Genomic DNA, 27380 nt, shown 5'->3' with positions numbered 1-27380 from the left:
CCTGGTCCCCATGAGTGCCTGGTCCCCATGGATGCTGGTCCCTATGGATGCTGGTCCCTATGGATGCTGGTCCCCATGGATGCTGGTCCCTATGGATGCTGGTCCCCATGGATGCTGGTCCCCATGGATGCTGGTCCCTATATAGTCTCCATGGGTGCCTGGCCATGGCTCCCCAGACCTGCTCCACTGGTGGGTCAGTGGCCTCGCAGCCAGTTCCCCTCCTGTGTGCCCATGGGTCAGGGTGTGGGGAGGTCAGAGGGTCCGGTGGAGGCTCCCCATGTGATGGGAGCCCAGCCTGCGCCAGGATGTGGGGCTGGAGCAGGTCCCTGAGGGCTGCCCCACGCGTGGACAAACCTGGAGCACAAGAGGAGAGCAAACGTCGGCACCTCCATCCCGGCCCTGCTGGGACCCACATGGGGGCACCGCATGTCCCCTGTCCCCGCGCGGGCTGGCGATGGGGTGGGCAGAGCCATCGTCCCCTGCAGCACTGGGGACACTCACCGTTGTCTCAGGCCTCCAGCTCAGACGTTGTGCAGGAGCTGGGGACAGAGCACACAGGTCAGTGCTCACCCTCCTCCTGCCCCGGCATCGCCAGGGGCTCCCATAGGAGCGCATCAGGGATGCAGGAGAAAGCCCAGAGCAAGAGGACCCGCGCTCCCCGGCACATCAGCCTGTGCCCACCTCCCCGCCCCATGGCAGGGACACCCACAGTGTCCCATGGGAGCCCCGCGGTGCTGGTCCCTTGCCCTGGAGGAGCCCAGAGGATGCTCCATGGCCCCCCTGGGTGCAGAGACCCCCCTGCCAGGGCTGTCCCTGGCACAGCACACGCGCACCTCAAAGCAGAGCCCATGGGGAAGCCCAGGAGGAGCTTCCCCATCATCCCAGGTTATAAACCTGAGCCTGGGGGGGGTCCTAGGCCAGGGCTGCCCCATAGACCCGGTCCATGGCGATGGGTGTGCGGTAGGGGGCGGCTCTGGTGCGGTGATGCCGCTGCTCCCCACCCTTGGGTGATGCACAACCCATGGCAGGATCTCCCCATCACAGCCACGTCCTCAGGTTTATAACAGCAACGAGGGCCCAAGGGGCTGCCTTGGGCACGGTGGGAGCACAGAAGCTCTGTCCCACCACCACCCACAGCACCCATGGGCCCCGTGGCTGAGCAGGGCACCCACAGCACTGGCGTGGTGCGGGGATGCCCAGCACGGACAGACAGACGGGAGGACGAGGGGATGGGGCTGATTTGTGACCAGGACAGCGTTCCAGAGAAACCAACCCTGTTACAGGAAAAATCAGAGCTTGGCAGCATCCCCTTGCCTTGCATCACACGGTTTGGGTCCCTCCTGCACCCTGGACACCACCCCAACGCCATTCAGAGCACCCAAAGCATCATCTCCCTCCCCTCTGGGGTGACCAGAGGCTGATGCTGGTGCATAAGGAAGGGGAACGGGGATGCTCCCCCGGTCCCTGGGTACCAGAACCCCCTCCTCGTGTGATGCAGAGGAGATGCAGCCCCACACAGAGGGGTCCCCCCCCCCGCCCCCAGCAGCCCCTGTCACTCACGGTGAGCGGGTCAGTAGCAAAAGCAGCCACACTGTTCCTCATCTCACTCTCATTGCCCCGCAGCGGGATGAGGGAGATGTTACCCAACCTGGAGTCCTGCTGCCACCGCGACGTCCTCACCTTGGAGCTCTCCGAGGGCCACAGGGCCCCCCCGTGCTGCGGACAGAGGGGACATGGGGTGGGCAATGGCTCTTTGGTCCTCAGGGAGCCCTCAGGGCCCCTTCCGCTGCCCTGGGATGCGGGGATTTAGGGATGCTGGGTGCAGCAAGGGCGGCTCCGTGCTGAGCATCCTCCTGCATACCTGCACGTGGAGGAAGGTGGCGAACCACTCACGGAGATCAGCCTGGGTGTCACAGCACAGGTACCTGTGGGGACACGGAGGGGATGGGGAGCCGTGGGGACACAAAGCGGGGGCTGTGTCCAACCTGGCCTTGAGCACTGCCAGGGATGGGGCAGCCACAGCTTCTCTGGGCACCCTGTGCCAGCGCCTCAGCACCCTCACAGGGAAGAGCTTCTGCCTAAGAGCTCAGCTCAGTCTCCCCTGGGGCAGGTTCAAGCCATTCCCCTTGGCCTGGCCCCGCTGCAGGGGGGTCCCCCCAGGCTGTGTCCGTGCTCAGCGCCAGCACCCGCAGTGTGGATCCCATGGGATGGGCTCTGCACCCCGTGTCCGTCCCCGCTCTCACCATTGCTGCTTCTCGTGCTTCTCGTTCTCATAGAAGACCGTGAAGCCCCAGCTGAAGGGAGAAGGAAACCATGAGCACACACACACACACACACACACACACACATACATGTACATGAGACGTGCACATGCGTGTACACGGCTTGCTGACATGGATGCACCCACCCATATGGACATGAGCAGCATTTACACATCCTGCTGACACGCAGGCACAGCCCACATACATGTGCACACACAATGCCCATGCGTTCATATGTACACACATGCACAGGCACATGCATCCACATGCGTATGCACAAGCATCATATGCACACATATGCACACACCCCCATACATGTACATTAACATATGCACACACCCACATACATGTACATTAACATATGCACACACCCACACACATGTACATTAACATATTCACACACCCCATACATGTACATTAACATATGCACACACCCCCATACATGTACATTAACATATGCACACACCCACACACATGTACATTAACACGTGCACACACCCACACACATGTACATTAACACGTGCACACACCCACACACATGTACATTAACATATTCACACACTCACACACATGTACATTAACATATGCACACACCCACATACATGTACATTAACATATTCACACACTCACACACATGTACATTAACATATGCACACACCCACACACATGTACATTAACACGTGCACACACACACACATGTACATTAACAGGTGCACACACTCACACACATGTACATTAACACATGCACACACTCACACACATGTACATTAACATGTGCACACACCCACATACATGTACATTAACATATGCACACACCCACATACATGTACATTAAATATGCACACACTCACACACATGTACATTAACACGTGCACACACTCACACACATGTACATTAACACGTGCACACACTCACACACATGTACATTAACAGGTGCACACACTCACACACATGTACATTAACACGTGCACACACTCACACACATGTACATTAACACGTGCACACACTCACATACATGTACATTAACATGTGCACACACCCACATACATGTACATTAACACGTGCACACACTCACACACATGTACATTAACACGTGCACACACTCACACACATGTACATTAACACGTGCACACACTCACACACATGTACATTAACACGTGCACACACTCACACACATGTACATTAACACGTGCACACACTCACACACATGTACATTAACACGTGCACACACTCACACACATGTACATTAACACGTGCACACACCCACATACATGTACATTAACATATGCACACACCCACATACATGTACATTAACATATGCACACACCCACATACATGTACATTAACATATGCACACACCCACACACATGTACATTAACACGTGCACACACTCACATACATGTACATTAACACGTGCACACACTCACACACATGTACATTAACACGTGCACACACTCACACACATGTACATTAACACGTGCACACACTCACACACATGTACATTAACACGTGCACACACTCACACACATGTACATTAACATGTGCACACACCCACATACATGTACATTAACATATGCACACACCCACATACATGTACATTAAATATGCACACACTCACACACATGTACATTAACACGTGCACACACCCACATACATGTACATTAACATGTGCACACACTCACACACATGTACATTAACACGTGCACACACCCACATACATGTACATTAACATATGCACACACCCACATACATGTACATTAAATATGCACACACTCACACACATGTACATTAACATATGCACGTGCGAACATTCATGCTCCCAGCGTGCTGACAGGGATGCACACACCCATATGCACACCCAGCACACTCATGCACATACTTGCACGCGCGTACAAGCACACACGTGCATGTGCACACTGACACATGGGGACAGGGAAAGGGATTGGGACGGCGACAGGGATAGGGATTGGGATAAGGACAGGGACAGGGCAGGGACAGGGATGGGGACGGCGACAGGGATGGGGACGGGGCAGGGATGGGGATGGGGCAGGGATGGGGCGGGAACAAGGCAGGGATGGGGCCGGGACCCGGCTGCGCGGCGCTGCCTCTGGCCCGCAGCAGCGTCCCGCGGCTCTGCTCTGCCATCTGGTGGCCGGAGGCGCGCACAGCACCAGGCGCGTCCCCGCGGCACAACCGGCCCTGGCCCCATCCCTGCCCCTGTGCCCAGCCCCGTCCCTGACCCATATCCATCCCCATCCCCACCCCTGTCCCCATCACCGTCCCTGTCCCATATCCATCCCCAGCCCCAGCCCTGTCCCCAGCCCTGTCCCTGTCCCATATCCATCCCCATCCCCACCCCTGTCCCCAGCCCTGTCCCTGTCCCATATCCATCCCCATCCCCACCCCTGTGCCCAGCCCTGTCCCTGTCCCATATCCATCCCCATCCCCACCCCTGTCCCCATCACCGTCCCTGTCCCATATCCATCCCCAGCCCCAGCCCTGTCCCCAGCCCTGTCCCTGTCCCATACCCATACCCATCCCCACCCCTGTCCCCAGCCCTGTCCCTGTCCCATATCCATCCCCATCCCCACCCCTGTCCCCAGCCCTGTCCCTGTCCCATATCCATCCCCATCCCCACCCCTGTCCCCAGCCCTGTCCCTGTCCCATATCCATCCCCATCCCCACCCCTGTCCCCATCACCGTCCCTTTCCCATATCCATCCCCATCCCCATCCCTGTGCCCAGCCCTGTCCCTGTCCCATACCCATCCCCATCCCCACCCCTGTCCCCAGCCCTGTCCCTGTCCCATATCCATCCCCATCCCCACCCCTGTCCCCATCACCGTCCCTGTCCCATATCCATCCCCATCCCCAGCCCTGTCCCCATCACCATCCCTGTCCCATATCCATCCCCATCCCCACCCCTGTCCCCATCACCGTCCCTGTCCCATATCCATCCCCATCCCCACCCGTCCCCAGCCCTGTCCCTGTCCCATATCCATCCCCATCCCCACCCCTGTGCCCAACCCTGTCCCTGTCCCATATCCATCCCCATCCCCACCCCTGTCCCCATCACGGTCCCAGTCCCATATCCATCCCCATCCCCACCCCTGTCCCCATCACGGTCCCTGTCCCATATCCATCCCCATCCCCACCCCTGTCCCCATCACGGTCCCAGTCCCATATCCATCCCCATCCCCATCCCCACCCCTGTCCCCATCACGGTCCCTGTCCTACCCCAATCTCCATCCCGTTCTTATCTCCATCCCTGTCTCCATCCCTGTTTCAATCCCCACCGGCAGCCCAAGCCGTGCTCCTGACCTGTTCCCATCCCATCTTTACCTCCATCCCCATCTCCATTCACGTCTCAATCCCCATCCCAGTCCCAGTCCCTGTCCCATCCCCATCCCAGTCCCCACTCCGCAGGACACCCCGCCGCTGCTGCTCACCACGTTGGAGGCCGAAGCTTCTTCTTGATGCCCAGGTACACCCGCAGGTTCCTCACGGGCCATTCCTTCTCTGGCTTGTGGCTCTGCGGGAAGAGGCACCAGCACCACGCTGGGGACTGCCCGGCCCTGGTCCATGGCCCCACAGGGACACGGGATGGGCTCGGTGGCCTTGGCAGGAGGAGGAGCCACAGGGATGCGGGGACGAGTCTGGGCTTGCAGAGGATGAGGCTGGCACCAGGATGGAGCAGAGAGGGCAGAGATGGTGCCAGCACCGTGGGGACAGGGATGGGGATGGGAAGGAAGGGAAGGGAAGGGAAGGGAAGGGAAGGGAAGGGAAGGGAAGGGAAGGGAAGGGAAGGGAAGGGAAGGGAAGGGAAGGGAAGGGAAGGGAAGGGAAGGGAAGGGAAGGGAAGGGAAGGGAAGGGAAGGGAAGGGAAGGGAAGGGAAGGGAAGGGAGGGCTCACCCTCACGTCCCTGTAGAGGTGCAGGCAGCGGTGGCTCAGGATGAAGTAGCGGTCGTGGAAGCCGGTGCTGAGCCCCAGCCCCAGCAGGTTCCTCTCCTCCCGGAACTTCATCATCCCGTGCTTGCAGTCGCCCCCTCTGCTGGCTGCAGGCACCCACTGAGCAATTCCAGCCCCCCCCGGGGCATGGGGTGCAGCCAGACCCGGCCCCAAGGGTGAGAGCAGGGGAGCCCCAGCACTGCTCCTGCCTGGCCCCCCGCCCCATCCCATCCGATCCCATTACTTCCCATCACTTATGCCATCCCAACCCATCTCACCCCCATCCCATCTCCTGCCTTGGCATCCCATCTCCACCACCCTCCCATCCCCATTCCCATCCCATCCCCATCCCCATCCCATCACCTTCCCATTACCTTCCTATCACCTACCCCATCCCCTCCCCATCCTATCCCCTTCCCATTACTTACCCCATCCCACCTCCCCTCGCATCCCCCTCTCCATCCCCATCCCATCCTCATTACCATCTCATCCCCATCACCATCCCATCTCATCCCATCCTTTTTCCCATGCACATCCCCATCCCCATCCCATCACCTTCCCATTACTTTCCTATCACCTACCCCATCCCAGCCCCTTCCCATCGCTTACCCCATCCCACCTCCCCTTGCATCCCCATCTCCATCCCCATCCCATCCTCATTGCCATCTCATTGCCATCACCATCCCATCTCATCCCATCCTTTTTCCCATCCCCATTCCCATCCCTATCCCCATCCCACCCCTGTCCCCATTCCATCCCAACACATTCCATCTCCACCCCATCCCTATCCCACCTCCACCGCATCCCCATCCCATCACCATTCCATCCCACCCCCATCCCTATCCCACCTCCACCGCATCCCCATCCCATCACCATTCCATCCCATCCCCATCCCTATCCCACCTCCACCGCATCCCTATCCCATCTCCATCCATCCCCATCCCCAATCCCATCCCATCCCCATCCCTATCCCATCTCCATCCATCCCCATCTCCAATCCCATCCCATCCCCATCCCTATCCCATCTCCATCCGTCCCCATCCCCAATCCCATCCCATCCCCATCCCTATCCCATCTCCATCCATCCCCATCCCCAATCCCATCCCATCCCCATCCCTATCCCATCTCCATCCGTCCCCATCCCCAATCCCATCCCATCCCCATCCCTATCCCATCTCCATCCATCCCCATCCCCAATCCCATCCCATCCCCATCCCTATCCCATCTCCATCCATCCCCATCCCCAATCCCATCCCATCCCCATCCCTATCCCATCTCCATCCATCCCCATCCCCAATCCCATCCCATCCCCATCCCTATCCCATCTCCATTCGTCCCCATCCCCAATCCCATCCCATCCCCATCCCTATCCCATCTCCATCCGTCCCCATCCCCAATCCCATCCCATCCCCATCCCTATCCCATCTCCATCCGTCCCCATCCCCAATCCCATCCCATCCCCATCCCTATCCCATCTCCATCCATCCCCATCCCCAATCCCATCCCATCCCCATCCCTATCCCATCTCCATTCGTTCCCATCCCCAATCCCATCCCATCCCCATCCCCAATCCCATCCCCTGCCCCTGGTGCCACCCCCACTGCCCGACCTGCTCTGACCACCAGCCCTGTTGTGCCAGCTCCAGCCACCAGCCTGTCCCCACCCTTCCTCACCACCATCCTTGCCATTGTCAACCCCAACACCACCTCTCCCAGCTCCATCCCACCAAGTAGTGCAGGGGCCGCTCTGCCAGGCAGGGACAGGCAGGGACGGGCAGGGGTCAGGCACCATCCCCAGGAGGCCACACGTGGGTCCCAAGCTCCTGCCTGCCCTCACTGGGTTCATTTCATGCTGCTGCCTGATTGTGCCCTGGGGAGGTGACTTCTGGTCCATGGTGGGACCACACTTCCCATAGGGACGTGCATGAGCACGGTGGGACGGGCACCACAGGGTGTGCAGAGGGAGCCTGGGCTTGGCAAGGACCACAGCATCCCATGTTGGCTTTCGGTGGTGGGCTCAGCATCCTGCCTGGATGAGCCACCAGGACCTGGGCCTCATCCTGCTCATGCCGAGCTCTTGCTGCTGCCCATGGGCACCCTGGGGTGAGGAACCCAGCACCCCCTCCGAGCTTCACTGGTGTTTAACCCCTAAAGGTGTCCTGTGAGCCCTGGTCCCAGCCACCCTCCCATCTGCATCATGGATGCGGTGAGCAAACTGCAGCCGCCCTCCCCGGAGGGCATGGACCTGTCCCAGCACTGCCTCATGGTGCTGCTCCCAGGGGAAACCTTTCATCCCCATCCCCATCTCCATCCCCATCCATGTCTTCAAGCCCATCTCCATCCCAATCCCCATCCATGTCTTCAAGCCCATCTCCATCCCAATCCCCATCCATGTCTTAAAGCCCATCTCCATCCCAATTTCCATCTCCATTTCCATCTCCATTCCTATCTTCAACCTCATCTTCATCTCCATGTCCATCCCCACCTCCATCTCATCTCCATCACTATCTTCAACCCCATTTCCATCTCCATCTCACCTCTATCCCCAAATCCATTTCCATGTCCATCCCCATCCCTATCTCCAACCTCATCTGCAACTTATCCCTATCTCCATTTCCATTTACATCCCCATCCCTATCTTAACCCCACCTTCATCCCCATCCCCACCTCCATCCCATCTCCATCCACATAGCCACCTCCACCTCTATCTCATCTCCATCTTCAACCTCGTCTCCATCTCATCTCTATCCCCAAATCCATTTCCATGTCCATCCCCATCCCTACCTCCAACCTCATCTGCAGCTCATCCCTATCTCCATTTCCATTTCCATTTCCATCCCCATCCCTATCTTAACCCCATCTTCATCCCCATCCCCACCTCCATCCCATCTCCATCTCTGTCCTCATCCCTATCTTCATCCCCATCCCCACCTCCATCCCATCTCCATCTCCGTCCTCATCCCTATCTTCATCCCCATCCCCACCTCCATCCCATCTCCATCTCCCTCCTCATCCCTATCTTCGTCCCCATCCCCACCTCCATCCCATCTCCATCTCTGTCCTCATCCCTATCTTCGTCCCCATCCCCACCTCCATCCCATCTCCATCTCTGTCCTCATCCCTATCTTCATCCCCATCCCCACCTCCATCCCATCTCCATCTCTGTCCTCATCCCTATCTTCATCCCCATCCCCACCTCCATCCCATCTCCATCTCCGTCCTCATCCCTATCTTCGTCCCCATCCCCACCTCCATCCCATCTCCATCTCCGTCCTCATCCCTATCTTCGTCCCCATCCCCATCTCCATCCCATCTCCATCTCCGTCCTCATCCCTATCTTCGTCCCCATCCCCACCTCCATCCCATCTCCATCTCCGTCCTCATCCCTATCTTCGTCCCCATCCCCACCTCCATCCCATCTCCATCTCCGTCCTCATCCCTATCTTCGTCCCCATCCCCACCTCCATCCCATCTCCATCTCCCTCCTCATCCCTATCTTCGTCCCCATCCCCACCTCCATCCCATCTCCATCTCCGTCCTCATCCCTATCTTCGTCCCCATCCCCACCTCCATCCCATCTCCATCTCCCTCCTCATCCCTATCTTCGTCCCCATCCCCACCTCCATCCCATCTCCATCTCCCTCCTCATCCCTATCTTCGTCCCCATCCCCACCTCCATCCCATCTCCATCTCCGTCCTCATCCCTATCTTCGTCCCCATCCCCACCTCCATCCCATCTCCATCTCCGTCCTCATCCCTATCTTCGTCCCCATCCCCATCTCCATCCCATCTCCATCTCCCTCCTCATCCCTATCTTCGTCCCCATCCCCACCTCCATCCCATCTCCATCTCCGTCCTCATCCCTATCTTCGTCCCCATCCCCACCTCCATCCCATCTCCATCTCCATCCTCATCCCTATCTTCGTCCCCATCCCCACCTCCATCCCATCTCCAGCTCCATCCTCATCCCTATCTTCGTCCCCATCCCCACCTCCATCCCATCTCCATCTCCATCCTCATCCCTATCTTCGTCCCCATCCCCACCTCCATCCCATCTCCATCTCCCTCCTCATCCCTATCTTCGTCCCCATCCCCACCTCCATCCCATCTCCATCTCCGTCCTCATCCCTATCTTCGTCCCCATCCCCACCTCCATCCCATCTCCATCTCCGTCCTCATCCCTATCTTTGTCCCCATCCCCACCTCCATCCCATCTCCATCTCCCTCCTCATCCCTATCTTCGTCCCCATCCCCACCTCCATCCCATCTCCATCTCCCTCCTCATCCCTATCTTCGTCCCCATCCCCACCTCCATCCCATCTCCATCTCCCTCCTCATCCCTATCTTCGTCCCCATCCCCACCTCCATCCCATCTCCATCTCCGTCCTCATCCCTATCTTCGTCCCCATCCCCACCTCCATCCCATCTCCATCTCCGTCCTCATCCCTATCTTCGTCCCCATCCCCACCTCCATCCCATCTCCATCTCCGTCCTCATCCCTATCTTCATCCCCATCCCCACCTCCATCCCATCTCCATCTCTGTCCTCATCCCTATCTTCATCCCCATCCCCACCTCCATCCCATCTCCATCTCCGTCCTCATCCCTATCTTCGTCCCCATCCCCACCTCCATCCCATCTCCATCTCTGTCCTCATCCCTATCTTCGTCCCCATCCCCACCTCCATCCCATCTCCATCTCTGTCCTCATCCCTATCTTCATCCCCATCCCCACCTCCATCCCATCTCCATCTCCGTCCTCATCCCTATCTTCAACCCCATCCCCACCTCCATCCCATCTCCATCTCCATCCTCATCCCTATCTTCGTCCCCATCCCCACCTCCATCCCATCTCCAGCTCCATCCTCATCCCTATCTTCAACCCCATCCCCATCTCCATCCCCACCTCCATTCCCATCCCCATCCCTGTCCCCATCCTCAATCCGCCCCCCACCAACCTGCCTCCTCCCTCTCATTCACTTCGTAGCAGCTCCAATAGTCCTTCTCCTTCATGACCACCTTCCTCCTGTGCAGGATCTCGAAGGTGAGCTCCTCGGCGGTCATGGTGGCCGGGATCTGCGAGGAGGGGACAGGTCTGCACGTGCCCAGGGCCGTTCCCTGTCCCTGTCCCCTGTGCCACCGCTCACCTTCACGTGCTGCTCAGCCTCCGTCTTCTTCTCCTCCAGGTACACGGTGCAGATGAAGTCCCCGGCTTGCTGCGGGACAAGGGGAAAGCACCTCAACCCGCAGCTCCCATAGGCAGGATGAATCCCACCGCCCGGCACCTCCAGGAGATGCTGGAGCGGGCCCCCCGTGTGAAGAGTACCCCACGGCAGGTCCCCACGGACCTGGGTCCCGCTGGATGCTGCCTCCCGCATCTTCATGATGGCCGTGATCTCATCCTGCTGCTTCTTCATCTCTTGGTCATTGACCTGCAAGGATGAGGAGCCCTCAGGGCTGCCCAGGCCATGCTTGAGTCCCACTGCAGCACCAGATGCTGGCTCCCAGGGGAATCTGCTCCCCTGCCCAGCAGCTCCATGCCTGGGGGTCCCCGGGGTCTGCAGGTCCATGGACCCTTTCCCCTCATCTCCAAAGCAGACAGAGGAGATTCCCCCTCCCCATCCTGACCCAAGGCGGGGGCTGAACCTACATTGAAGATCTTCACGTAGTGGCTGATGAGGTCCTCCACCACCCGTCCTGCCTTGTAGTCCTTCCCATCCATCTGGAAGAGCGTGGGCCCGAAGACGATGGCCAGGTTGTGCGTGTTCATCTGGTTCTCCCCGGAGAACCGCTGCACCCTGTGGGGAGCCCCATTGAGACCCCAGCCCCAAACCCCCACAGGATCCCTCCTTCAGCCTTGCCAAGGGGAACGCTCCCAACGCCCGGATGGGATGCTTGGCTTTGGGCCACCCCCAGATCCCTTTCCTTTCCTGGTCTGGGATGTGAGCCAAGGGATGAGGGTGCCACGGAGGAGGGGGTGATGCTCCATAGGGGCTGGTACCGGTGCCGTACCGAAATAGGTGGTTGATGAGCGCCTTCAGCGTGGCCCGGTTCACCGTGGGCAGCGTGCCCAGGAGCCGCCGGTACTCGGTGATCTTCACCTCCTCGTCCTCCAGCGCTGGCAGGGGATGAGCAGTGAAGGGGGGAAGGAGAGATCAGGATTCATGGCCCCAACATTCACCCTCCACATCCCACCTCAGAGCCTCCACTGTGGGGATGGAGCATCCCAGCAGCCGATCATCCCAGCTCCATGGGCCAGAGCACCCCAGGGCTGGAGCATCCCAGCTGCATGGGTCCAGAGCATCCCAGCATCATGATCCTGGAGCATCCCAGGGCTGGAGCATCCCAGCTCCATAGGTCCAGAGCATCCCAGCATCATGATCCTGGAGCATCCCAGGGCTGGAGCATCCCAGCTCCACAGGTTCAGAGCATCCCAGCATCATGATCCCAGATCATCCCAGACCCACAGGGCCAGAGCACCCCAGGATCATGACGCTGGAGCACCCCAGACCCACAGGGTCAGAGTACCCCAGGGCAGGAGCATCCCAGCTCCATAGGTTCAGAGCATCCCAGCATCATGATCCTGGAGCATCCCAGGGCTGGAGCATCCCAGCTCCACAGGTTCAGAGCATCCCAGCATCATGATCCCAGAGCATCCCAGACCCACAGGGCCAGAGCACCCCAGGATCATGATGCTGGAGCATCCCAGACCCACAGGGTCAGAGTACCCCAGGGCAGGAGCATCCCAGCTCCATAGGTTCAGAGCATCCCAGCATCATGATCCTGGAGCATGCCAGGGCTGGAGCATCCCAGCTGCATGGGTCCAGAGCATCCCAGCATCATAATGCTAGAGCATCCCAGATCCACAGGGCCAAAGTACCCCAGGGCTGGAGAATCCCAGCTCCATGGGGCTGGAGCATCGCAGGGCTGGAGCATCCTAAGGCCATAACATCCCAGCTTCCCAGAGCTGAAGCATCCCAGTCTCATGGGGCTGGATTATCCCAGCTTCACAGGGTAGAAGCATCCCAGCCTCATGTGGTTGGAGCATCCCATCTCCATGGGGCTGGAGCATCCCAGCTCCACAGCACTGTGCCTCATGGCTGTTTGCCACTGGGTCCATCCATCCCCAGTACCCATGGGCCGGATCCCGCAGCCCAGGGCAGGGGGGTCTGGTTCATTGCCCCATCTCCTCCCCATCCAAGCTGCAGGGGGTCACCCTCCAGTCCCCACCCACCCCATTTCCAACGTGTGCGTTGGGTGCCTGCCCCAACCGTGGAGGAGAGGATGCAGGATGCTGCAGCGGAACAGCCACCCTGACCTGGCCCCACAGCACCCGCAGCCCCCAGTGCTCACCAGTGGCCCACATCCAGTCCTGGCCCCAGCGCCTGGTGAAGAGCCCGTCCCCCAGGTCCCTGAAGAACCTCTTGAGGGTGTTGGCCACGTCATCCACGTGGTGCTCGCCCTCCTTGAGGCGCACGCTGCGGGCATCCCTGCGCAGCATCTCCAGCAGGCTGGTGGTCTTGGAGTTCTGCCCGCTCTTGCGGTAGATGCCTTCGGATGTCAACCCTGGGGTAGAGCCGGTGGGGTGAGACCTGCTCCCTAGGGAACAGGGACCCTTCCTGGCTGCTGCAGGATGGAGGAGCCAAAGCCCTGCTCCATCTGGAGCCTTCTTGTAACGCTCAAAGAGGGAGGGAAACGTGTGTTATCTGCTGGAGGATCTGTTCAGTGGGGAGAAGAGAAGGCTCAGGGGGGACCTGATGGCTGCCTACAAGTGCCTGAGAGGAGGACGGAGCCAGGAGGGGCTGGGCTCTGCTCCCAAGGAACAAGGGATGGGACAAGAGGAACCGGCCTCAAGCTGCACCAGGGCAGGTTTAGATGGAGCTGAGGAACAATTCCTGCCCCAGAGGGTGCTCAGGCATTGGAACAGGCTGCCCAGGGCAGGGCTGCAGGCACCGGCCCTGCAAGGGTTCACACCCCGGGGAGACGAGGCCTCAGTGCCATGGGGCAGAGGTGGCCTTGGGGCAATGGTTGCACTGGATGGTCCTAAAGCTCCTTCCCAACCCAGCTGATTCTGTGGTGTCTATGAGGTGAGCCGGTGATGCAGGCGCATACTGCACTGGGTGATGCAGGCGCATAGTGCACTGGGTGATGCAGGTGCCTACCACACTGGGTGATGCAGGCGCCTACCACACTGGGTGATGCAGGCGCGTACTGCACTGGGTGATGCAGGCACGTACCGCACTGGGTGATGCAGGCGCGTACTGCACTGGGTGATGCAGGCGCGTACCGCACTGGGTGACGCAGGCACGTACCGCACTGGGTGATATAGTCGATGCAGCGATCCACCAGCAGTGGGACATCGGACTCGGTGAGCTGCTGCTCTGACAACGTGTCCCCGGAGCTTCCCGCAGCCTTCTGGATGGCCTGGACCCATCCCAGGAAATCCAGCTTCCTCTCCCCTTGGATGTACAGCGTCCTGTCGGGAAGCCTGGCCTCAGCGTGGGACCCAATGCGCCACCAAACCCCACTGCGTGCATGGACCCCCTCCCAGGGAGGCTGGAATCAGGGGCATGGGGATGGTCCTGTTGGTCCTGTCCCTCTTTTGGGGGTCCTCAGCTGCTGCAGAGAGGGCAAAGACTTCCCAAAACGAGGAATAACTTGGGAAGGGTTGGGATATTTTACTGGGAGCATCCAACCCTCCCCATCCTTTGCTCCTACCTCCGCCTCTCCACCAGCACCAGCACCTCGTTGTCCCCCTGGATGGCTGGAAGGGAAGGCGAAGAGAACATCACCCATGGGAATGCGGGGTCCCCCGGTCCCCCTCCAGCCCAAATGGGATGAGGAGCAGCTCTCCAGGGACTGGGAAGAGCTCAGAAGGAGCCTGCATCCCGTCAGAGCATCATTCCCAACCTCCCACCAACAGCCGGCTGCCACCCATGAGGATGTGGGGCTCCCCCCTTGTCCCCACGCTCCCTCTCAGCCCATATGGGATGAGAAGCAGCTTTGCAGGGATGGGGAAGAGCTCAGCACAAGGAGCCTGTGCTCCACCAAAGCATCACCCCCAATGTCCCCACGAGGATGTGGGGCTCCCCCCTTGTCCCCACGCTCCCTCCCAGCCCATATGGGATGAGAAGCAGCTTTGCAGGGATGGGGAAGAGCTCAGCACAAGGAGCCTGTGCTCCACCAAAGCATCACCCCCAGTGTCCCCACGAGGATGTGGGGCTCCCCCCTCGTCCCCACGCTCCCATAGCGGAGACGGGGAGCCCGCAGTGGGGCCAGGGCACGCACAGAGCTCCTGCAGCTTGCGGAGCTGGAGGGGCTCCTGCCGCTCGCTGTCCTGGAAGCGGCCGTGGAGCGTGGATCCCACCAGGGCGAACCAGCCCTCCTTGGCGCGCTCCAGGTTGAGGCCCCCCTTGTAGTGCAGGCGGCCGACGCGCTCGAAGTCCAGCGCCAGGAGCTCCTCGGCACAGGGATGGACGAAGGACTGGGATAAAGAGGAGCCCGTCAGCGCCGGGGCAGCTCCCGGCTCCATCCGGCTGCCCCCAGCCCATCCCGTCCTACCTTGGCAATGGACTTGAGCCATTCCCGAGCGGAGCCGGGGTTCTCCAGCCCGAAGAGGTAGAGCCTCTCCGACTCGGTGTACACCTCAAAGGTGTTCTCGATGCTGCGGGAAGGGAGGGATGGGGAGCGTGGGCACCCGTGGGTGGTGGGAGGGTGCTGGGTGGGTGCGAGCAGCCCGTTTGCATGGGTACCCGGGGATACAGGGCGCTATTGGGATCCCCCCACCGCGGCCATGGGCTCTCCAGCATCCCTGTGAACGCTCCACTGGGGAGCAGAGCACGCGAAGGGGCTACAAAGGGGTTGCAAAGGGGTTACAAAGGGGTTGCAAAGGGGTTGCAAAGGGGTTATAAAGGGGTTGCAAAGGGGTTGCAAAGGGGCTGCAATGAGTTGAATGGTACAAAGGGGTTACAAAGGGTCCCATGGGGGTTACAAAGGGGCTGCACAAGGGTTATAAAGGGGCTACAAAGGGGTTCCAAAGCAGTTACTAAGTGGTTACAAAGGGTCCCATCGGGGTTACAAAGGGTCCCCTGGGGGTTACAAAGGGGCTGCAAATGGGTTGAAGAGGTACAAAGGGGTTACAAAGGGTCTGCACAGGGGTTACAAAGGGGCTGCAAAAGGGTTATAAAGGGGCTGCAGAGAGTTGAACGGTACAAAGGGGTTACAAAAGGTCCCATGGGGGTGTTACAAAGGGGCTGCAAAGGGGTTGAAGAGGTACAAAGGGGCTGCACAGGGGCTACAAAGGGTCTGCAAAAGGGTTATAAAGGGGCTGCAGAGAGTTGAACGGTACAAAGGGGTTGCACAAGGGTCACAAAGGGTCTGCAAAGGGGCTCCAAAGCAGTTACTATGTGGTTACAAAGGGTTTGCAAAGGGGTTACAAAGGGGCTGCAACGAGTTGAATGGTACAAAGGGGCTACAAAGGGTCCCATGGGGGTTACAAAGGGGCTGCACAAGGGTTATAAAGGGGCTGCAAAGGGGTTCCAAAGCAGTTACTAAGTGGTTACAAAGGTTCCCATCAGGGTTACAAAGGGGCTGCAACGAGTTGAATGGTACAAAGGGGCTACAAAGGGTCCCATGGGGGTTATAAAGGGGCTGCAAAGGGGTTCCAAAGCAGTTACTAAGTGGTTACAAAGGTTCCCATCAGGGTTACAAAGGGGCTGCAACGAGTTGAATGGTACAAAGGGGTTACAAAGGGTCCCACGGGGGTTACAAAGGGGCTGCAAAGGGGTTGAAGAGGCACAAATGGGTTCCAAGGGGTCCCACGGGGGTTGCGAAGGCTCTGGGGGTGCTGTGTGTGTGCCCACGGGGGCTGCTCCTACCCGTGCGTGTGGGGCGCGTTGTGCACCAGGCACACCATCTCCTGGGCCCGGAGCTCGCCGTTGGGCGCTGCGCTGCGCTCGCTCTCGTAGTAGCTGAGGAGCCCGTCCTGCAGCGTGCACCAGCGCCGGCTGAACTCTACAACCGGGTGCAAAGGGCTCGCAAAGGGCTTGCAATGGGCTTGCAAAGGGCTTGCAATGGGCTTGCAAAGGGCTTGCAATGGGCTTGCAATGGGCTTGCAAAGGGCTTGCAATGGGCTTGCAAAGGGCTCACAAAGGGCTTGCAAAGGGCTTGCAATGGGCTCGCAATGGGCTTGCAATGGGCTTGCAATGGGCTTGCAATGGGCTTACAATGGGCTTGCAATGGGCTTACAATGGGCTTACATGGGGCTTGCAATGGGCTTGCAATGGGCTTACAATGCACTTGCAATGGACTTGCAAATGGCTTGCAATGCGCTTGCAATGGGCCTACAAAGGGCTTACACAGGGCTTGTAATGGGCCTACAAAGGGCTTCCAATGGAGTTGCAAATGGCTTGCAAAGGGTTTGCAATGGGCTTGCAATTGACTTGCAAAGGGCTTGCAATGGGCTTACACAGGGCTTGCAATGGGCTTGAAAAGGGCTTGCAAAGGGCTTGCAATGGGCTTGCAAAGGGCTTGCAATGGGCTTGCAATGGGTTTGCAATGGGCTTGCAAAGGGCTTGCAATGGGCTTGCAATGGGCTTACAATGCACTTGCAATGGGCTTGCAATGGGTTTGCAATGGGCTTGCAAAGGGCTTGCAATGGGCTTGCAATGGGCTTACAATGCACTTGCAATGGACTTGCAAATGGCTTGCAATGCGCTTGCAATGGGCCTACAAAGGGCTTACGCAGGGCTTGCAATGGGCCTGCAATGGGCTTGCAAAGGGCTTGCAATGGGCTTTCAACGGGGCTGCTGTTCCCCATCCCCAGCACAGACACACACACACACACCCCCCCCCGGTACCTTCCGGCCCCTTGCGCTCGGCGATGGGCTTGGCCATGGACGGGGTCTTGTAGAGGAAGCCATGGTGGGTGACAGAGGGCAGCGGAACCGAGTAGGGCCTCTCCTCGCTGCCCCCCACCTCCAGGCGAGGGGGCTCTGTGAAGGGGGGCAGAGCTCGTCATGGGGGGCTGGAGCCCCCCGAAAACCCACCCCCAACTCAACCGGGGCTCCCCAGCCCAGCCCAAGAAGCAGGAACACGACAGCATCCCATGGCCGCACCAGCGTGGCATGGTTGGGGTGCAAGGAGCAGCTCCAGCCCCCCTGGCTCAAGTCAGTGGGGATCAGGGCATCCCACATCCCACATCCCTGAGCTGGGACGGGGATGCTGTGGGAAGGTGGGAACTGGGTTTTCCCCCTGGTGAGGTTCCTCCTGGGCTGTCCCAGCTCCTTGTGGATCCATAGGAGCGGAGCATCGCAGTCCCGCAGTGCCTCAGTTTCCCCTCTTTGCCTTCCAACAAGAGGCATTCCCCAAGTTCCTCCAGGAACCGGGATGCAGGGACACCCCTAAAGCACCCCCAGGTCAGAGCATGGGGCTCCCTGGAGCTCCCGGGACGGGGAAAAGGGGGAGAATCCCGCTCCGTGATCCCAGCCCTGCTCCACACAGAGCTCATCGGCCCCAGGAATTCCAGAGCCAGGATGAGCTCAGGGGATCGGTTTTCTCCGGCTCTTCCAGACCCATTTTGTGCTGACACATCCGGAATGCAGGGCAGGGCCAGCCCCAATCCTGGGTGAATTCCAGCTCCTGCGGGCCAGGCTTGGCCGCCGAGGCGGGGAAGGGAGGTGATGGCTGGGGCAGGCGGGAACACCTCCATCCCGGCGGCTGGAATGCTCCCGGGGTGGAAGTTCACCCTGTGTCAGGGTGCGGATGGGTCCCATGGGAGCCACAGCGGGTGGAATGGGTGGGAAGGTTTAGGGAATGCTGGAGGTGGGGGACAGAGGAATGTCCCCTGGGCTACCCAGGATGGTGCCTTGTCCTTCCCTGCATCCCATACAGGGTTTTGCACTGGTATCCCTGGCTGGGCTGGATCATGGGGGTGCTCCCCAAAGCCCTTTTTCCCTCTCCTGGGATGCACAGAGCAGCTGGATATCCCCACGCTGGGAAACTGCTGGGTAGGATAAAGCGCTGGGACCACACTCCTGTATCCCCAGGGATGCAACGACAGCGTTCCAGAGCCCTGCACCCATCAGGAAGCCCCAGCAGGGTTCCAGAGCCCTGCATCCATCAGGAAGCCCCAGCAGGGTTCCAGAGCCCTGTATCCCCCAGGATACCCCAGCAGGTTTCCAGAGCCCTGTATCCCCAGGACACCCCAGCAGGGTTCCAGAGCCCTGTATCCCCCAGGATACCCCAGCAGGGTTCCAGAGCCCTGTATCCCCAGGATACCCCAGCAGGTTTCGAGAGCCCTGTATCCCCAGGACACCCCAGCAGGTTTCCAGAGCCCTGTATCCCCAGGACACCCCAGCAGGTTTCCAGAGCCCTGTATCCCCCAGGATACCCCAGCAGGGTTCCAGAGCCCTGTATCCCCCAGGATACCCCAGCAGGGTTCCAGAGCCCTGTATCCCCAGGACACCCCAGCAGGGTTCCAGAGCCCTGTATCCCCCAGGATACCCCAGCAGGGTTCCAGAGCCCTGTATCCCCCAGGATACCCCAGCAGGGTTCCAGAGCCCTGTATCCCCCAGGATACCCCAGCAGGGCTCCAGAGCCCTGTATCCCCCAGGATACCCCAGCAGGGTTCCAGAGCCCTGTATCCCCCAGGACACCCCAGCAGGTTTCCAGAGCCCTGTATCCCCCAGGACACCCCAGCAGGTTTCCAGAGCCCTGTATCCCCCAGGACACCCCAGCAGGTTTCCAGAGCCCTGTATCCCCAGGATACCCCAGCAGGTTTCCAGAGCCCTGTATCCCCAGGACACCCCAGCAGGTTTCCAGAGCCCTGTATCCCCAGGATACCCCAGCAGGTTTCCAGAGCCCTGTATCCCCCAGGATACCCCAGCAGGTTTCCAGAGCCCTGTATCCCCCAGGACACCCCAGCAGGTTTCCAGAGCCCTGTATCCCCAGGATACCCCAGCAGGTTTCCAGAGCCCTGTATCCCCCAGGATACCCCAGCAGGGTTCCAGAGCCCTGTATCCCCCAGGATACCCCAGCAGGGTTCCAGAGCCCTGTATCCCCCAGGACACCCCAGCAGGGTTCCAGAGCCCTGTATCCCCCAGGACACCCCAGCAGGTTTCCAGAGCCCTGTATCCCCAGGATACCCCAGCAGGTTTCCAGAGCCCTGTATCCCCAGGACACCCCAGCAGGTTTCCAGAGCCCTGTATCCCCCAGGATACCCCAGCAGGGTTCCAGAGCCCTGTATCCCCCAGGATACCCCAGCATGGCTCCGGAGCCCTGCTTCCCCCGGGCTACCCCTGCCGCATTCCCGGTGGATGCCCCCAGCCCCCGGGCTCAGCCCCTTTACCTGAGGACCTGTTGTGGAGCAGGAATTCCATCTGCAGGCGCTGCCCGCTCCTCTGGGCCAGGGCGAGGGGCGTGGGGCACTGGGGGTCCCCGGTGGGGCAGGACGCGGCGGCCCCACAGAACAGCAGCGCCTGCGTCTCCGCCAGGTCCGCGGTGGTGACGGCCGCGCACAGCGCCTGGGGAGCACCGGGAACACCGGGATCGGCCCCGGGGCAGCAGCGGGAGCGGAGCCGGCGGCCGAGCGGGACAAAGGAGGGGAGGGAGGGAGGGGAGGTTTGGGGCGGAGGAGCCGCTGAGGTCACGGGGCGGGAGCGGGGCAGGAACACAAACAAAGGCACATGCGGGCCGACGGGCCCGACGGGGAGGGATGCGGGGGGGAGCGGGGACGGAGGTCCCCGTGCTGGGATGGCGTTGCCTGTGCTGGGATGGCATTGTTGGGATGGCATTGCCTGTGCTGGGATGGCATTGCCCGTACTGGGATATCATTGCCTGTGCTGGGATGGCATTGTTGGGATGGCATTGCCCGTCCTGGGATGGCATTGCCCGTGCTGGGATGGCATTGCCCGTACTGGGATGGCATTGCCCGTACTGGGATATCATTGCCTGTGCTGGGATGGCATTGTTGGGATGGCATTGCCTGTGCTGGGATGGCATTGCCCGTGCTGGGATGGCATTGTTGGGATGGCATTGCCTGTGCTGGGATGGCATTGTTGGGATGGCATTCCCTGTGCTGGGATGGCATTGCCTGTGCTGGGACGGCATTTCCTGTGCTGGGATGGTATTGCCTGTGCTGGGATGGCATTGCCTGTGCTGGAACGGCATTCCCTGTGCTGGGATGGCATTGCCTGTGCTGGGACGGCATTCCCTGTACCAGGACATCATTCCTTGTGCCAGTGGGGCAAAGTGGAGTGAAGCCCCAACCCAGCACCATGCCCATGGCTGGGAATGGGAATGGATGAATGGAAGTGAATTGGGTGCTGGTCGCTGTAGGAAGATGCTGGAATCACAGCGTCCCCCTCAACACCAACCCCATTCCAGCCCAATGCTGGACCCCGATGCCATTTCCAAGCTGGGAAGAGGTGAAACCTGGCTGTGGAATGGGGAATCCCATCCCAGATTGGGCTTTCCAGCCTGGAAATGGGGCTGGTTGTGCCCCATCAGAGATGTCTCCCTGTTCCCACATCCGGCTTGTCCCTCCTGGAGAGCCCAGGGTACCCAGTGGGGATACAGGGTGTGCAATGGGGGTGATGTGATACAGACAGAGATACGGGCAGGAATAAAGGCAGGGATACAGACAGGGATAAAGGCAGGGATAAGGGCAGGGATGCAGACAGGGATAAAGGCAGGGAGAAGGGCATGGATACAGATAGGGATAAAGGCAGGGGTACAAGCAGGGATGCAGACAGAGATAAAGCCACGGATAAGGCCAAAGACACAGACAGCCATACAGACAGGGATACAGGCAGGGATAAAGGCAGGAATACAGGCAGGGATACAGGCAGGGATAAAGGCAGGGATACAGACAGGGATAAGGACAGAGATACAGACAGCCATACAGACAGGGATACAGGCAGGGATTCAGGCAGGGACACAGGCAAGGACACAGACAGGGATAAAGGCAGGGATACATGCAGGGATTCAGGTGGGGATACAGGCAAGGATACAGGCAAGGCTACAGACATGGATACAGACAGGGATACAGGTAAGGGTACAGGCAGGGATACAGACATGGATAAAGACAGGGATACAGGCAGGGATACGGACATGGATACACACAGGGATACAGACATGGATACGGACACGGATACAGACAGGGATACACACAGGGATACAGGCAGGGATACAGACAGGGATACAGACAGGGATACAGGTAAGGGTACAGGCAGGGATACAGACATGGGTACGGACATGGATACACACAGGGATACAGGCAGGGATACAGACATGGATACAGACAGGGATACAGGAAAGGGTACAGGCAGGGATACAGACGTGGGTACGGACATGGATACACACAGGGATACAGGCAGGGATACAGACAGGGATACAGACAGGGATACAGGAAAGGGTACAGGCAGGGATACAGACATGGATACAGGAAAGGGTACAGGCAGGGATACAGACATGGATACAGACAGGGATACAGACAGGGATACAGGCAGGGATACAGGAAAGGGTACAGACATGGATACAGACATGGATACGGACACGGATACAGACAGGGATACAGGCAGGGATACAGGCAGGGATACGGACATGGATACAGGCAGGGATACAGGCAGGGATACAGACATGGATACACACAGGGATACACACAGGCTAAGAAGCCACCCAGCCCATACCCTAGGCTGGGCACCCTGCCTGGGCAGACCCTGCACCCCAGAGCAGGCTCAGCACCCCCCACCCCGAGCACCCGAGGGGACCCGCAGGCGCTGCCCCGAGGCACGGACCCTGTCGAGCTCCTCCTGGTTGCCGAAGAGCGGGTGGTAGCGCCGGTACTTGCCCTCCCGGTACTTGGCCGTCAGGAAGCGCCTCCTCTCCCGGCTCCCGCTGCCGGGGCCGATGGATTCGCTGGGGGGGACGTTGGCGGCCCAGAACTGGTTGGCCACAGCGTTACCGATGTGGTGGAAGAGCTGAGGGACAAAGAGAGGGTGATGGGGGGGGTGGAGAGGGGCTGGGATTGGGATGGGGTGGGATGAAGGGAGCTTAAAGCTCCTCCAGCTCCAGCCCCTGCCACGGGCAGGGACCCCTTCCATAGAGCAGCTTGCTCCAAGCCCCTGTGTCCAACCTGGCCTTGAACACTGCCAGGGATGGGGCAGCCACAGCTTCTCTGGGCACCCTGTGCCAGCGCCTCAGCACCCTCACAGGGAAGAGCTTCTGCCTAAGAGCTCAGCTCAGTCTCCCCTGGGGCAGGTTGAAGCCATTCCCCTTGGCCTGGCCCTACAGGCCCTTGTCCCAAGCCCCTCTCCAGCTTTCCTGCAGCCCCTTCAGGCACTGGAGCTGCTCTCAGGTCTCCCCTTCAGGAGCCTTCTCTTCTCCAGGCTGCCCCAGCCCAGCTCTCTCAGCCTGGCTCCAGAGCAGAGCTGCTCCAGCCCTCGCAGCAGCTCCGTGGCCTCCTCTGGCCCTGCTCCAACAGCTCCTCCAGGATTCCTCCTGCAGGATGAGCCCGGCAGCAGCTCCGCTCATGGGGACATTCGGAGCCCAAAGCTGCTGCTGTGCCTGCCCAGGGAGCAGTGGGGTGCACCGGGGGGGTGACGGGTGCTGCATGGGGTGCACAGGAGCACCCACTCGCTGCAGTAAGGCAGCCCCACAGCCCGGCTCAGCCCAACGTCTGCAGCCCCCGCAGCCCCTGACCCCCCTTCCTGCCTGGAAAACCACATCTGGAATGCAGCATCCAGCTGCCGGCAAGGGGCGGGATGCTCCGCATCCATCCGGGGGGATTTAAAGGCCATTCCCTGGCTCCTCGCCACCCCACTGCCCGGTACCGAATGATGCTCAGCCTGACATGAAGAGGTTTCTCGCTGCCTCAGCGAGCCCTTGGGAGCTCTGCCAGCATCCCTAAGCAGCAGAGCCAGGGTGGGAATGGGATGCTGGCAGCATCCTGGGTTTGGGCATCAATCCCGGAGAAGGGAGGGGATGGAGCACAGCTGGAAGCGTTTGGGGGCTCGGGGAGCAGGCGATGCCGGAGGCAGCGCGGGTGGGACTCGGGAAGGAATGCGGGATCCGAGCAGGAAAGGTCGGGAAGAGCGGGGCCAGCCAGGGTCTGCCGGCTGGGAATGCGGCTGGGCTGGGGCTGGGAATGAATCCCGTCTGTGTCCATGCATTCCACTGCAACACTTCCTCAGCACCGGCGCACAAGCGCTGCTTGTCCTCACCACGCGGGTGTCCACGGACCACAGGGATGGGGATGGAGGATGCCGAGGGGCCAAACCCACCGCAGCGTCACCCCAAAGGCTGGGGAAGTCCTCAGCCCAGCACCAATGGCTCTGCCATGGGGAGGGGATTTCTGCCCCCCAAAAAGGGGCTTTGGGGGGGTCGATCTGCACCAATACCTGGATCAGCTCCTCCGTCCACACCTTCCTGTCCATCTTCAGGCTCCGCACTTTGCTGATTGAAGGACCCAAGCCCCGGTGCTCCCCTGCCAGCGAGACAAAGCCGTTGAGGAGCTGCTTTGGGATGGGAGAAGCCACCCCAACGCGGTCCCCAGCCTCGGGATGCGGGCACCTGCGCATCGCTTGCAGATGACCACGCAGAGGTTGATGGAGGCCCAGTCGGGCTTGGGGGAGCCGCAGTCGGCGCAGGAGCGGTTGGGTTCCAGGGCCCAGATCCTCTCGGCCACCTCGGAGTTGGAGAGGGCCTCGGCGATGGATTGCTGCATGGCTTCCACCCACTCCTCCTTCTCCTGCTCCGAGTCGGCCGCGAAGCTGAAGGTGCGGTACGGGGTGGTGAGGTCGAAGCCGCGGCGATCCACCTCCTTCACGTTGCCCACATTCATCTCGATGTAGGTGATGCCGATGCCGAGGCGATAGTCCTGGGGTGAGGGTGGGCAATGGGGACCCGTCCCGGAGGGACACGGGCGATGCAGGAGCTGCCGTGCCCCTTTCCCTGCCTGGCTCCCATCCCTATGGAGCATCTCCAGTGGGTTCGGTGCTCCTGGGGAACCCCAAAGCTTGGAGCGGGTGGTGAGAAGGGGCTGCAGCCCCAGTGTCAGCAGCCTGTGGGGGCTGAGCTGTCCCCATTTAGGGGGTGGCACCCCCAGCTCACTGCTGCCCTGCTCAGTGTGCGGGTGCAAAGGGAAGGGTCCCCCATAGAGCATCCCTGGGGTGCCCCACGGTGTCACCTCATCCACTGCTGTGTGTGCGGGGGCAAAGGGAAGGGATCCCCTTAGAGCATCCCTGGGGTGCCCCATGGTGTCACCTCATCCACTGCTCAGTGTGCGGGGGCAAAGGGAAGGATCCCCTTAGAGCATCCCTGGGGTGCCCCATGGTGTCACCTCATCCACTGCTCAGTGTGTGCGGGGGCAAAGGGAAGGGATCCCCTTAGAGCATCCCTGGGGTGCCCCATGGTGTCACCTCATCCACTGCTGTGTGTGCCGGTGCAAAGGGAAGGGATCCCCTTAGAGCATCCCCGCGTTGCCCCATGGTGTCACCTCATCCACTGCTCAGTGTGCGGGGGCAAAAGGAAGGGTCCCCACTAAAGCATCCCCGCGTTGCCCCATGGTGTCACCTCATCCACTGCTGTGTGTGCGGGTGCAAAGGGAAGGGTCCCCACTAAAGCATCCCCGCGTTGCCCCATGGTGTCACCTCATCCCCGCCACCCACCTCAGCGTTCTTGTAGAGGAGAACTTTGTCCCCAGCCACCACCACGAAGAGCTTGTGCTTGAAGCCGCGCAGCTCCAGGAAGCCGCTCCTGTCGGGCAGCTCGGCGGGGGCCCCACTGGAGCCTGGGGACCCCGATGTCCTCCTCCGCTCCTCCGCCGCCTGCTGCAGGGTCCGGATCCACTCGTTGCGCTCGGCTGCGGGGATGGGGATGGGTCAGGATCCGAGCCCGGGGCCGGGAAGCTCCCGAGCTCCTCCCGTGGGGCGCAGGGGCAGGCGGGGAGCCGGGAACCCACCATCGCTCTCGGCACGGAACACGAAGTTGCGGTTGTTGGTGATGACCTCGAACTTCTGGTCCCCGACGCTGGCGATGCGGGAGATGGAGGAGACGGGGATGAAGCGCTTGGAATAGGCGTCCTGGAGCAGGGGACAGCGGGAGAGACTGCTCAGCACCAGAGGGCCATGGAACCAGCCAGTTCAGGCACTTGTAGGCAGCCATCAGGTCCCCCCTGAGCCTTCTCTTCCCCACACTGAACCCCCCAGGTCCCTCAGCCCTTCCCCATCACACTTGGGCTCCAGGCCCTGCACCAGCTCCATTCCCTGCCCTGTCCCTGCTCCAGCACCTCAAGGTCTCTCTTGCAGTGAGGGGCCCAGAGCTGAACACAGGATTTGAGGTTCAGCCTCACCGTGGCCTTGGGATGATGGGATGGAGACCACCCCAGGCTCCGAGCATCCCGCATCCCACCAGCATCACCCCAGCACCCACCCCCTGCTGCTCCCCGCCATACCCAGCAGGATGCGGCCCCACAGGGGCATCTCCTCTGCCACCTCCTCCCCGCAAGCCCCAGACCCCAACCCACCTTCTCACTGTCGAAATAGCACAGGTGCTCAGCATCCAGCTTCACCCAGCGCCTCTGGTAGATGTAGGACCTGGAAGGGACCCGCTGGAGGTGACCCAGCTGCCCCCCAATGGGGCACCTGAGGACAGGGTGTAGGGAGGGCCCCACGGGACTGGGGCAGCCCCTTCCCTGCTCCCCCCCATCCCCAGGCTGCACCGAGCGCCCTTGAACTGGGGTGACTCCAATGTGCTTCACGCCCCAGTTGTCAAGAGCCTGGGGCCACCTCAGCATCGATCCTGTGCTGTGTCCCCATCCTGATCCCTTGATCCTGGTTTGATCCCAATTTTGATCCTGGCTTTGATCCCAGTTTTAATCCATGTCCCCATCCCTCCATCCTGCAGCGTGTCCCCATCCCCATCCCTCCATCCTGCACCGTGTCCCCATCCCCATCCCTCCATCCGGCACCGTGTTCCCATCCCTCCATCCTGCATCGTGTTCCCATCCCCATCCCTCCATCCTGCACCGTGTCCCCATCCCCATCCCTCCATTCTGCACCATGTTCCCATCCCTCCATCCTGCACCGTGTCCCCATCCCCATCCCTCCATCCTGCACCGTGTCCCCATCCCTCCATCCTGCACCGTGTTCCCATCCCCATCCCTCCATCCTGCACC

At 60.3% G+C, this 27380-nt stretch overlaps 1 protein-coding gene across 1 annotated transcript in view; it reads right to left on the bottom strand.

The window, feature by feature from the left end:
- Positions 1–497: 497 nt before the first annotated feature.
- ARAP1 (ArfGAP with RhoGAP domain, ankyrin repeat and PH domain 1) overlaps positions 498–27380 on the bottom strand; it is a 41756-nt gene continuing 14873 nt past the window's right edge. Inside the window, exons 8-33 of the mRNA XM_061442140.1 lie at positions 26730–26799; positions 26166–26286; positions 25873–26066; positions 24776–25082; positions 24604–24689; positions 23002–23184; positions 20553–20727; positions 18064–18198; positions 17083–17218; positions 15767–15869; positions 15494–15689; positions 14924–14969; positions 14518–14681; positions 13559–13771; positions 12218–12323; positions 11856–12003; positions 11554–11637; positions 11353–11421; positions 11164–11281; positions 7915–7954; positions 6173–6413; positions 5709–5791; positions 2244–2294; positions 1862–1925; positions 1561–1716; positions 498–539 (exon numbers count right to left, since the gene is read on the bottom strand). Coding sequence (XP_061298124.1) covers positions 522–539; positions 1561–1716; positions 1862–1925; positions 2244–2294; positions 5709–5791; positions 6173–6413; positions 7915–7954; positions 11164–11281; positions 11353–11421; positions 11554–11637; positions 11856–12003; positions 12218–12323; positions 13559–13771; positions 14518–14681; positions 14924–14969; positions 15494–15689; positions 15767–15869; positions 17083–17218; positions 18064–18198; positions 20553–20727; positions 23002–23184; positions 24604–24689; positions 24776–25082; positions 25873–26066; positions 26166–26286; positions 26730–26799 — 3307 coding nt within the window. The 3' untranslated portion in view covers positions 498–521. The remainder of the gene's footprint in view (positions 540–1560; positions 1717–1861; positions 1926–2243; positions 2295–5708; positions 5792–6172; positions 6414–7914; positions 7955–11163; positions 11282–11352; positions 11422–11553; positions 11638–11855; positions 12004–12217; positions 12324–13558; positions 13772–14517; positions 14682–14923; positions 14970–15493; positions 15690–15766; positions 15870–17082; positions 17219–18063; positions 18199–20552; positions 20728–23001; positions 23185–24603; positions 24690–24775; positions 25083–25872; positions 26067–26165; positions 26287–26729; positions 26800–27380) is intronic.

This window comes from Pezoporus flaviventris, unplaced genomic scaffold (genome assembly GCF_033815535.1).
Source record: "Pezoporus flaviventris isolate CSIRO_AGI_PZ_B2104156 unplaced genomic scaffold, CSIRO_AGI_Pfla_v1 ptg000215l, whole genome shotgun sequence".
Taxonomy (NCBI): domain Eukaryota; kingdom Metazoa; phylum Chordata; class Aves; order Psittaciformes; family Psittacidae; genus Pezoporus; species Pezoporus flaviventris.
Note: the sequence above shows the minus strand (reverse complement) of the source record. Positions and strands in the feature narration are given on the sequence as shown.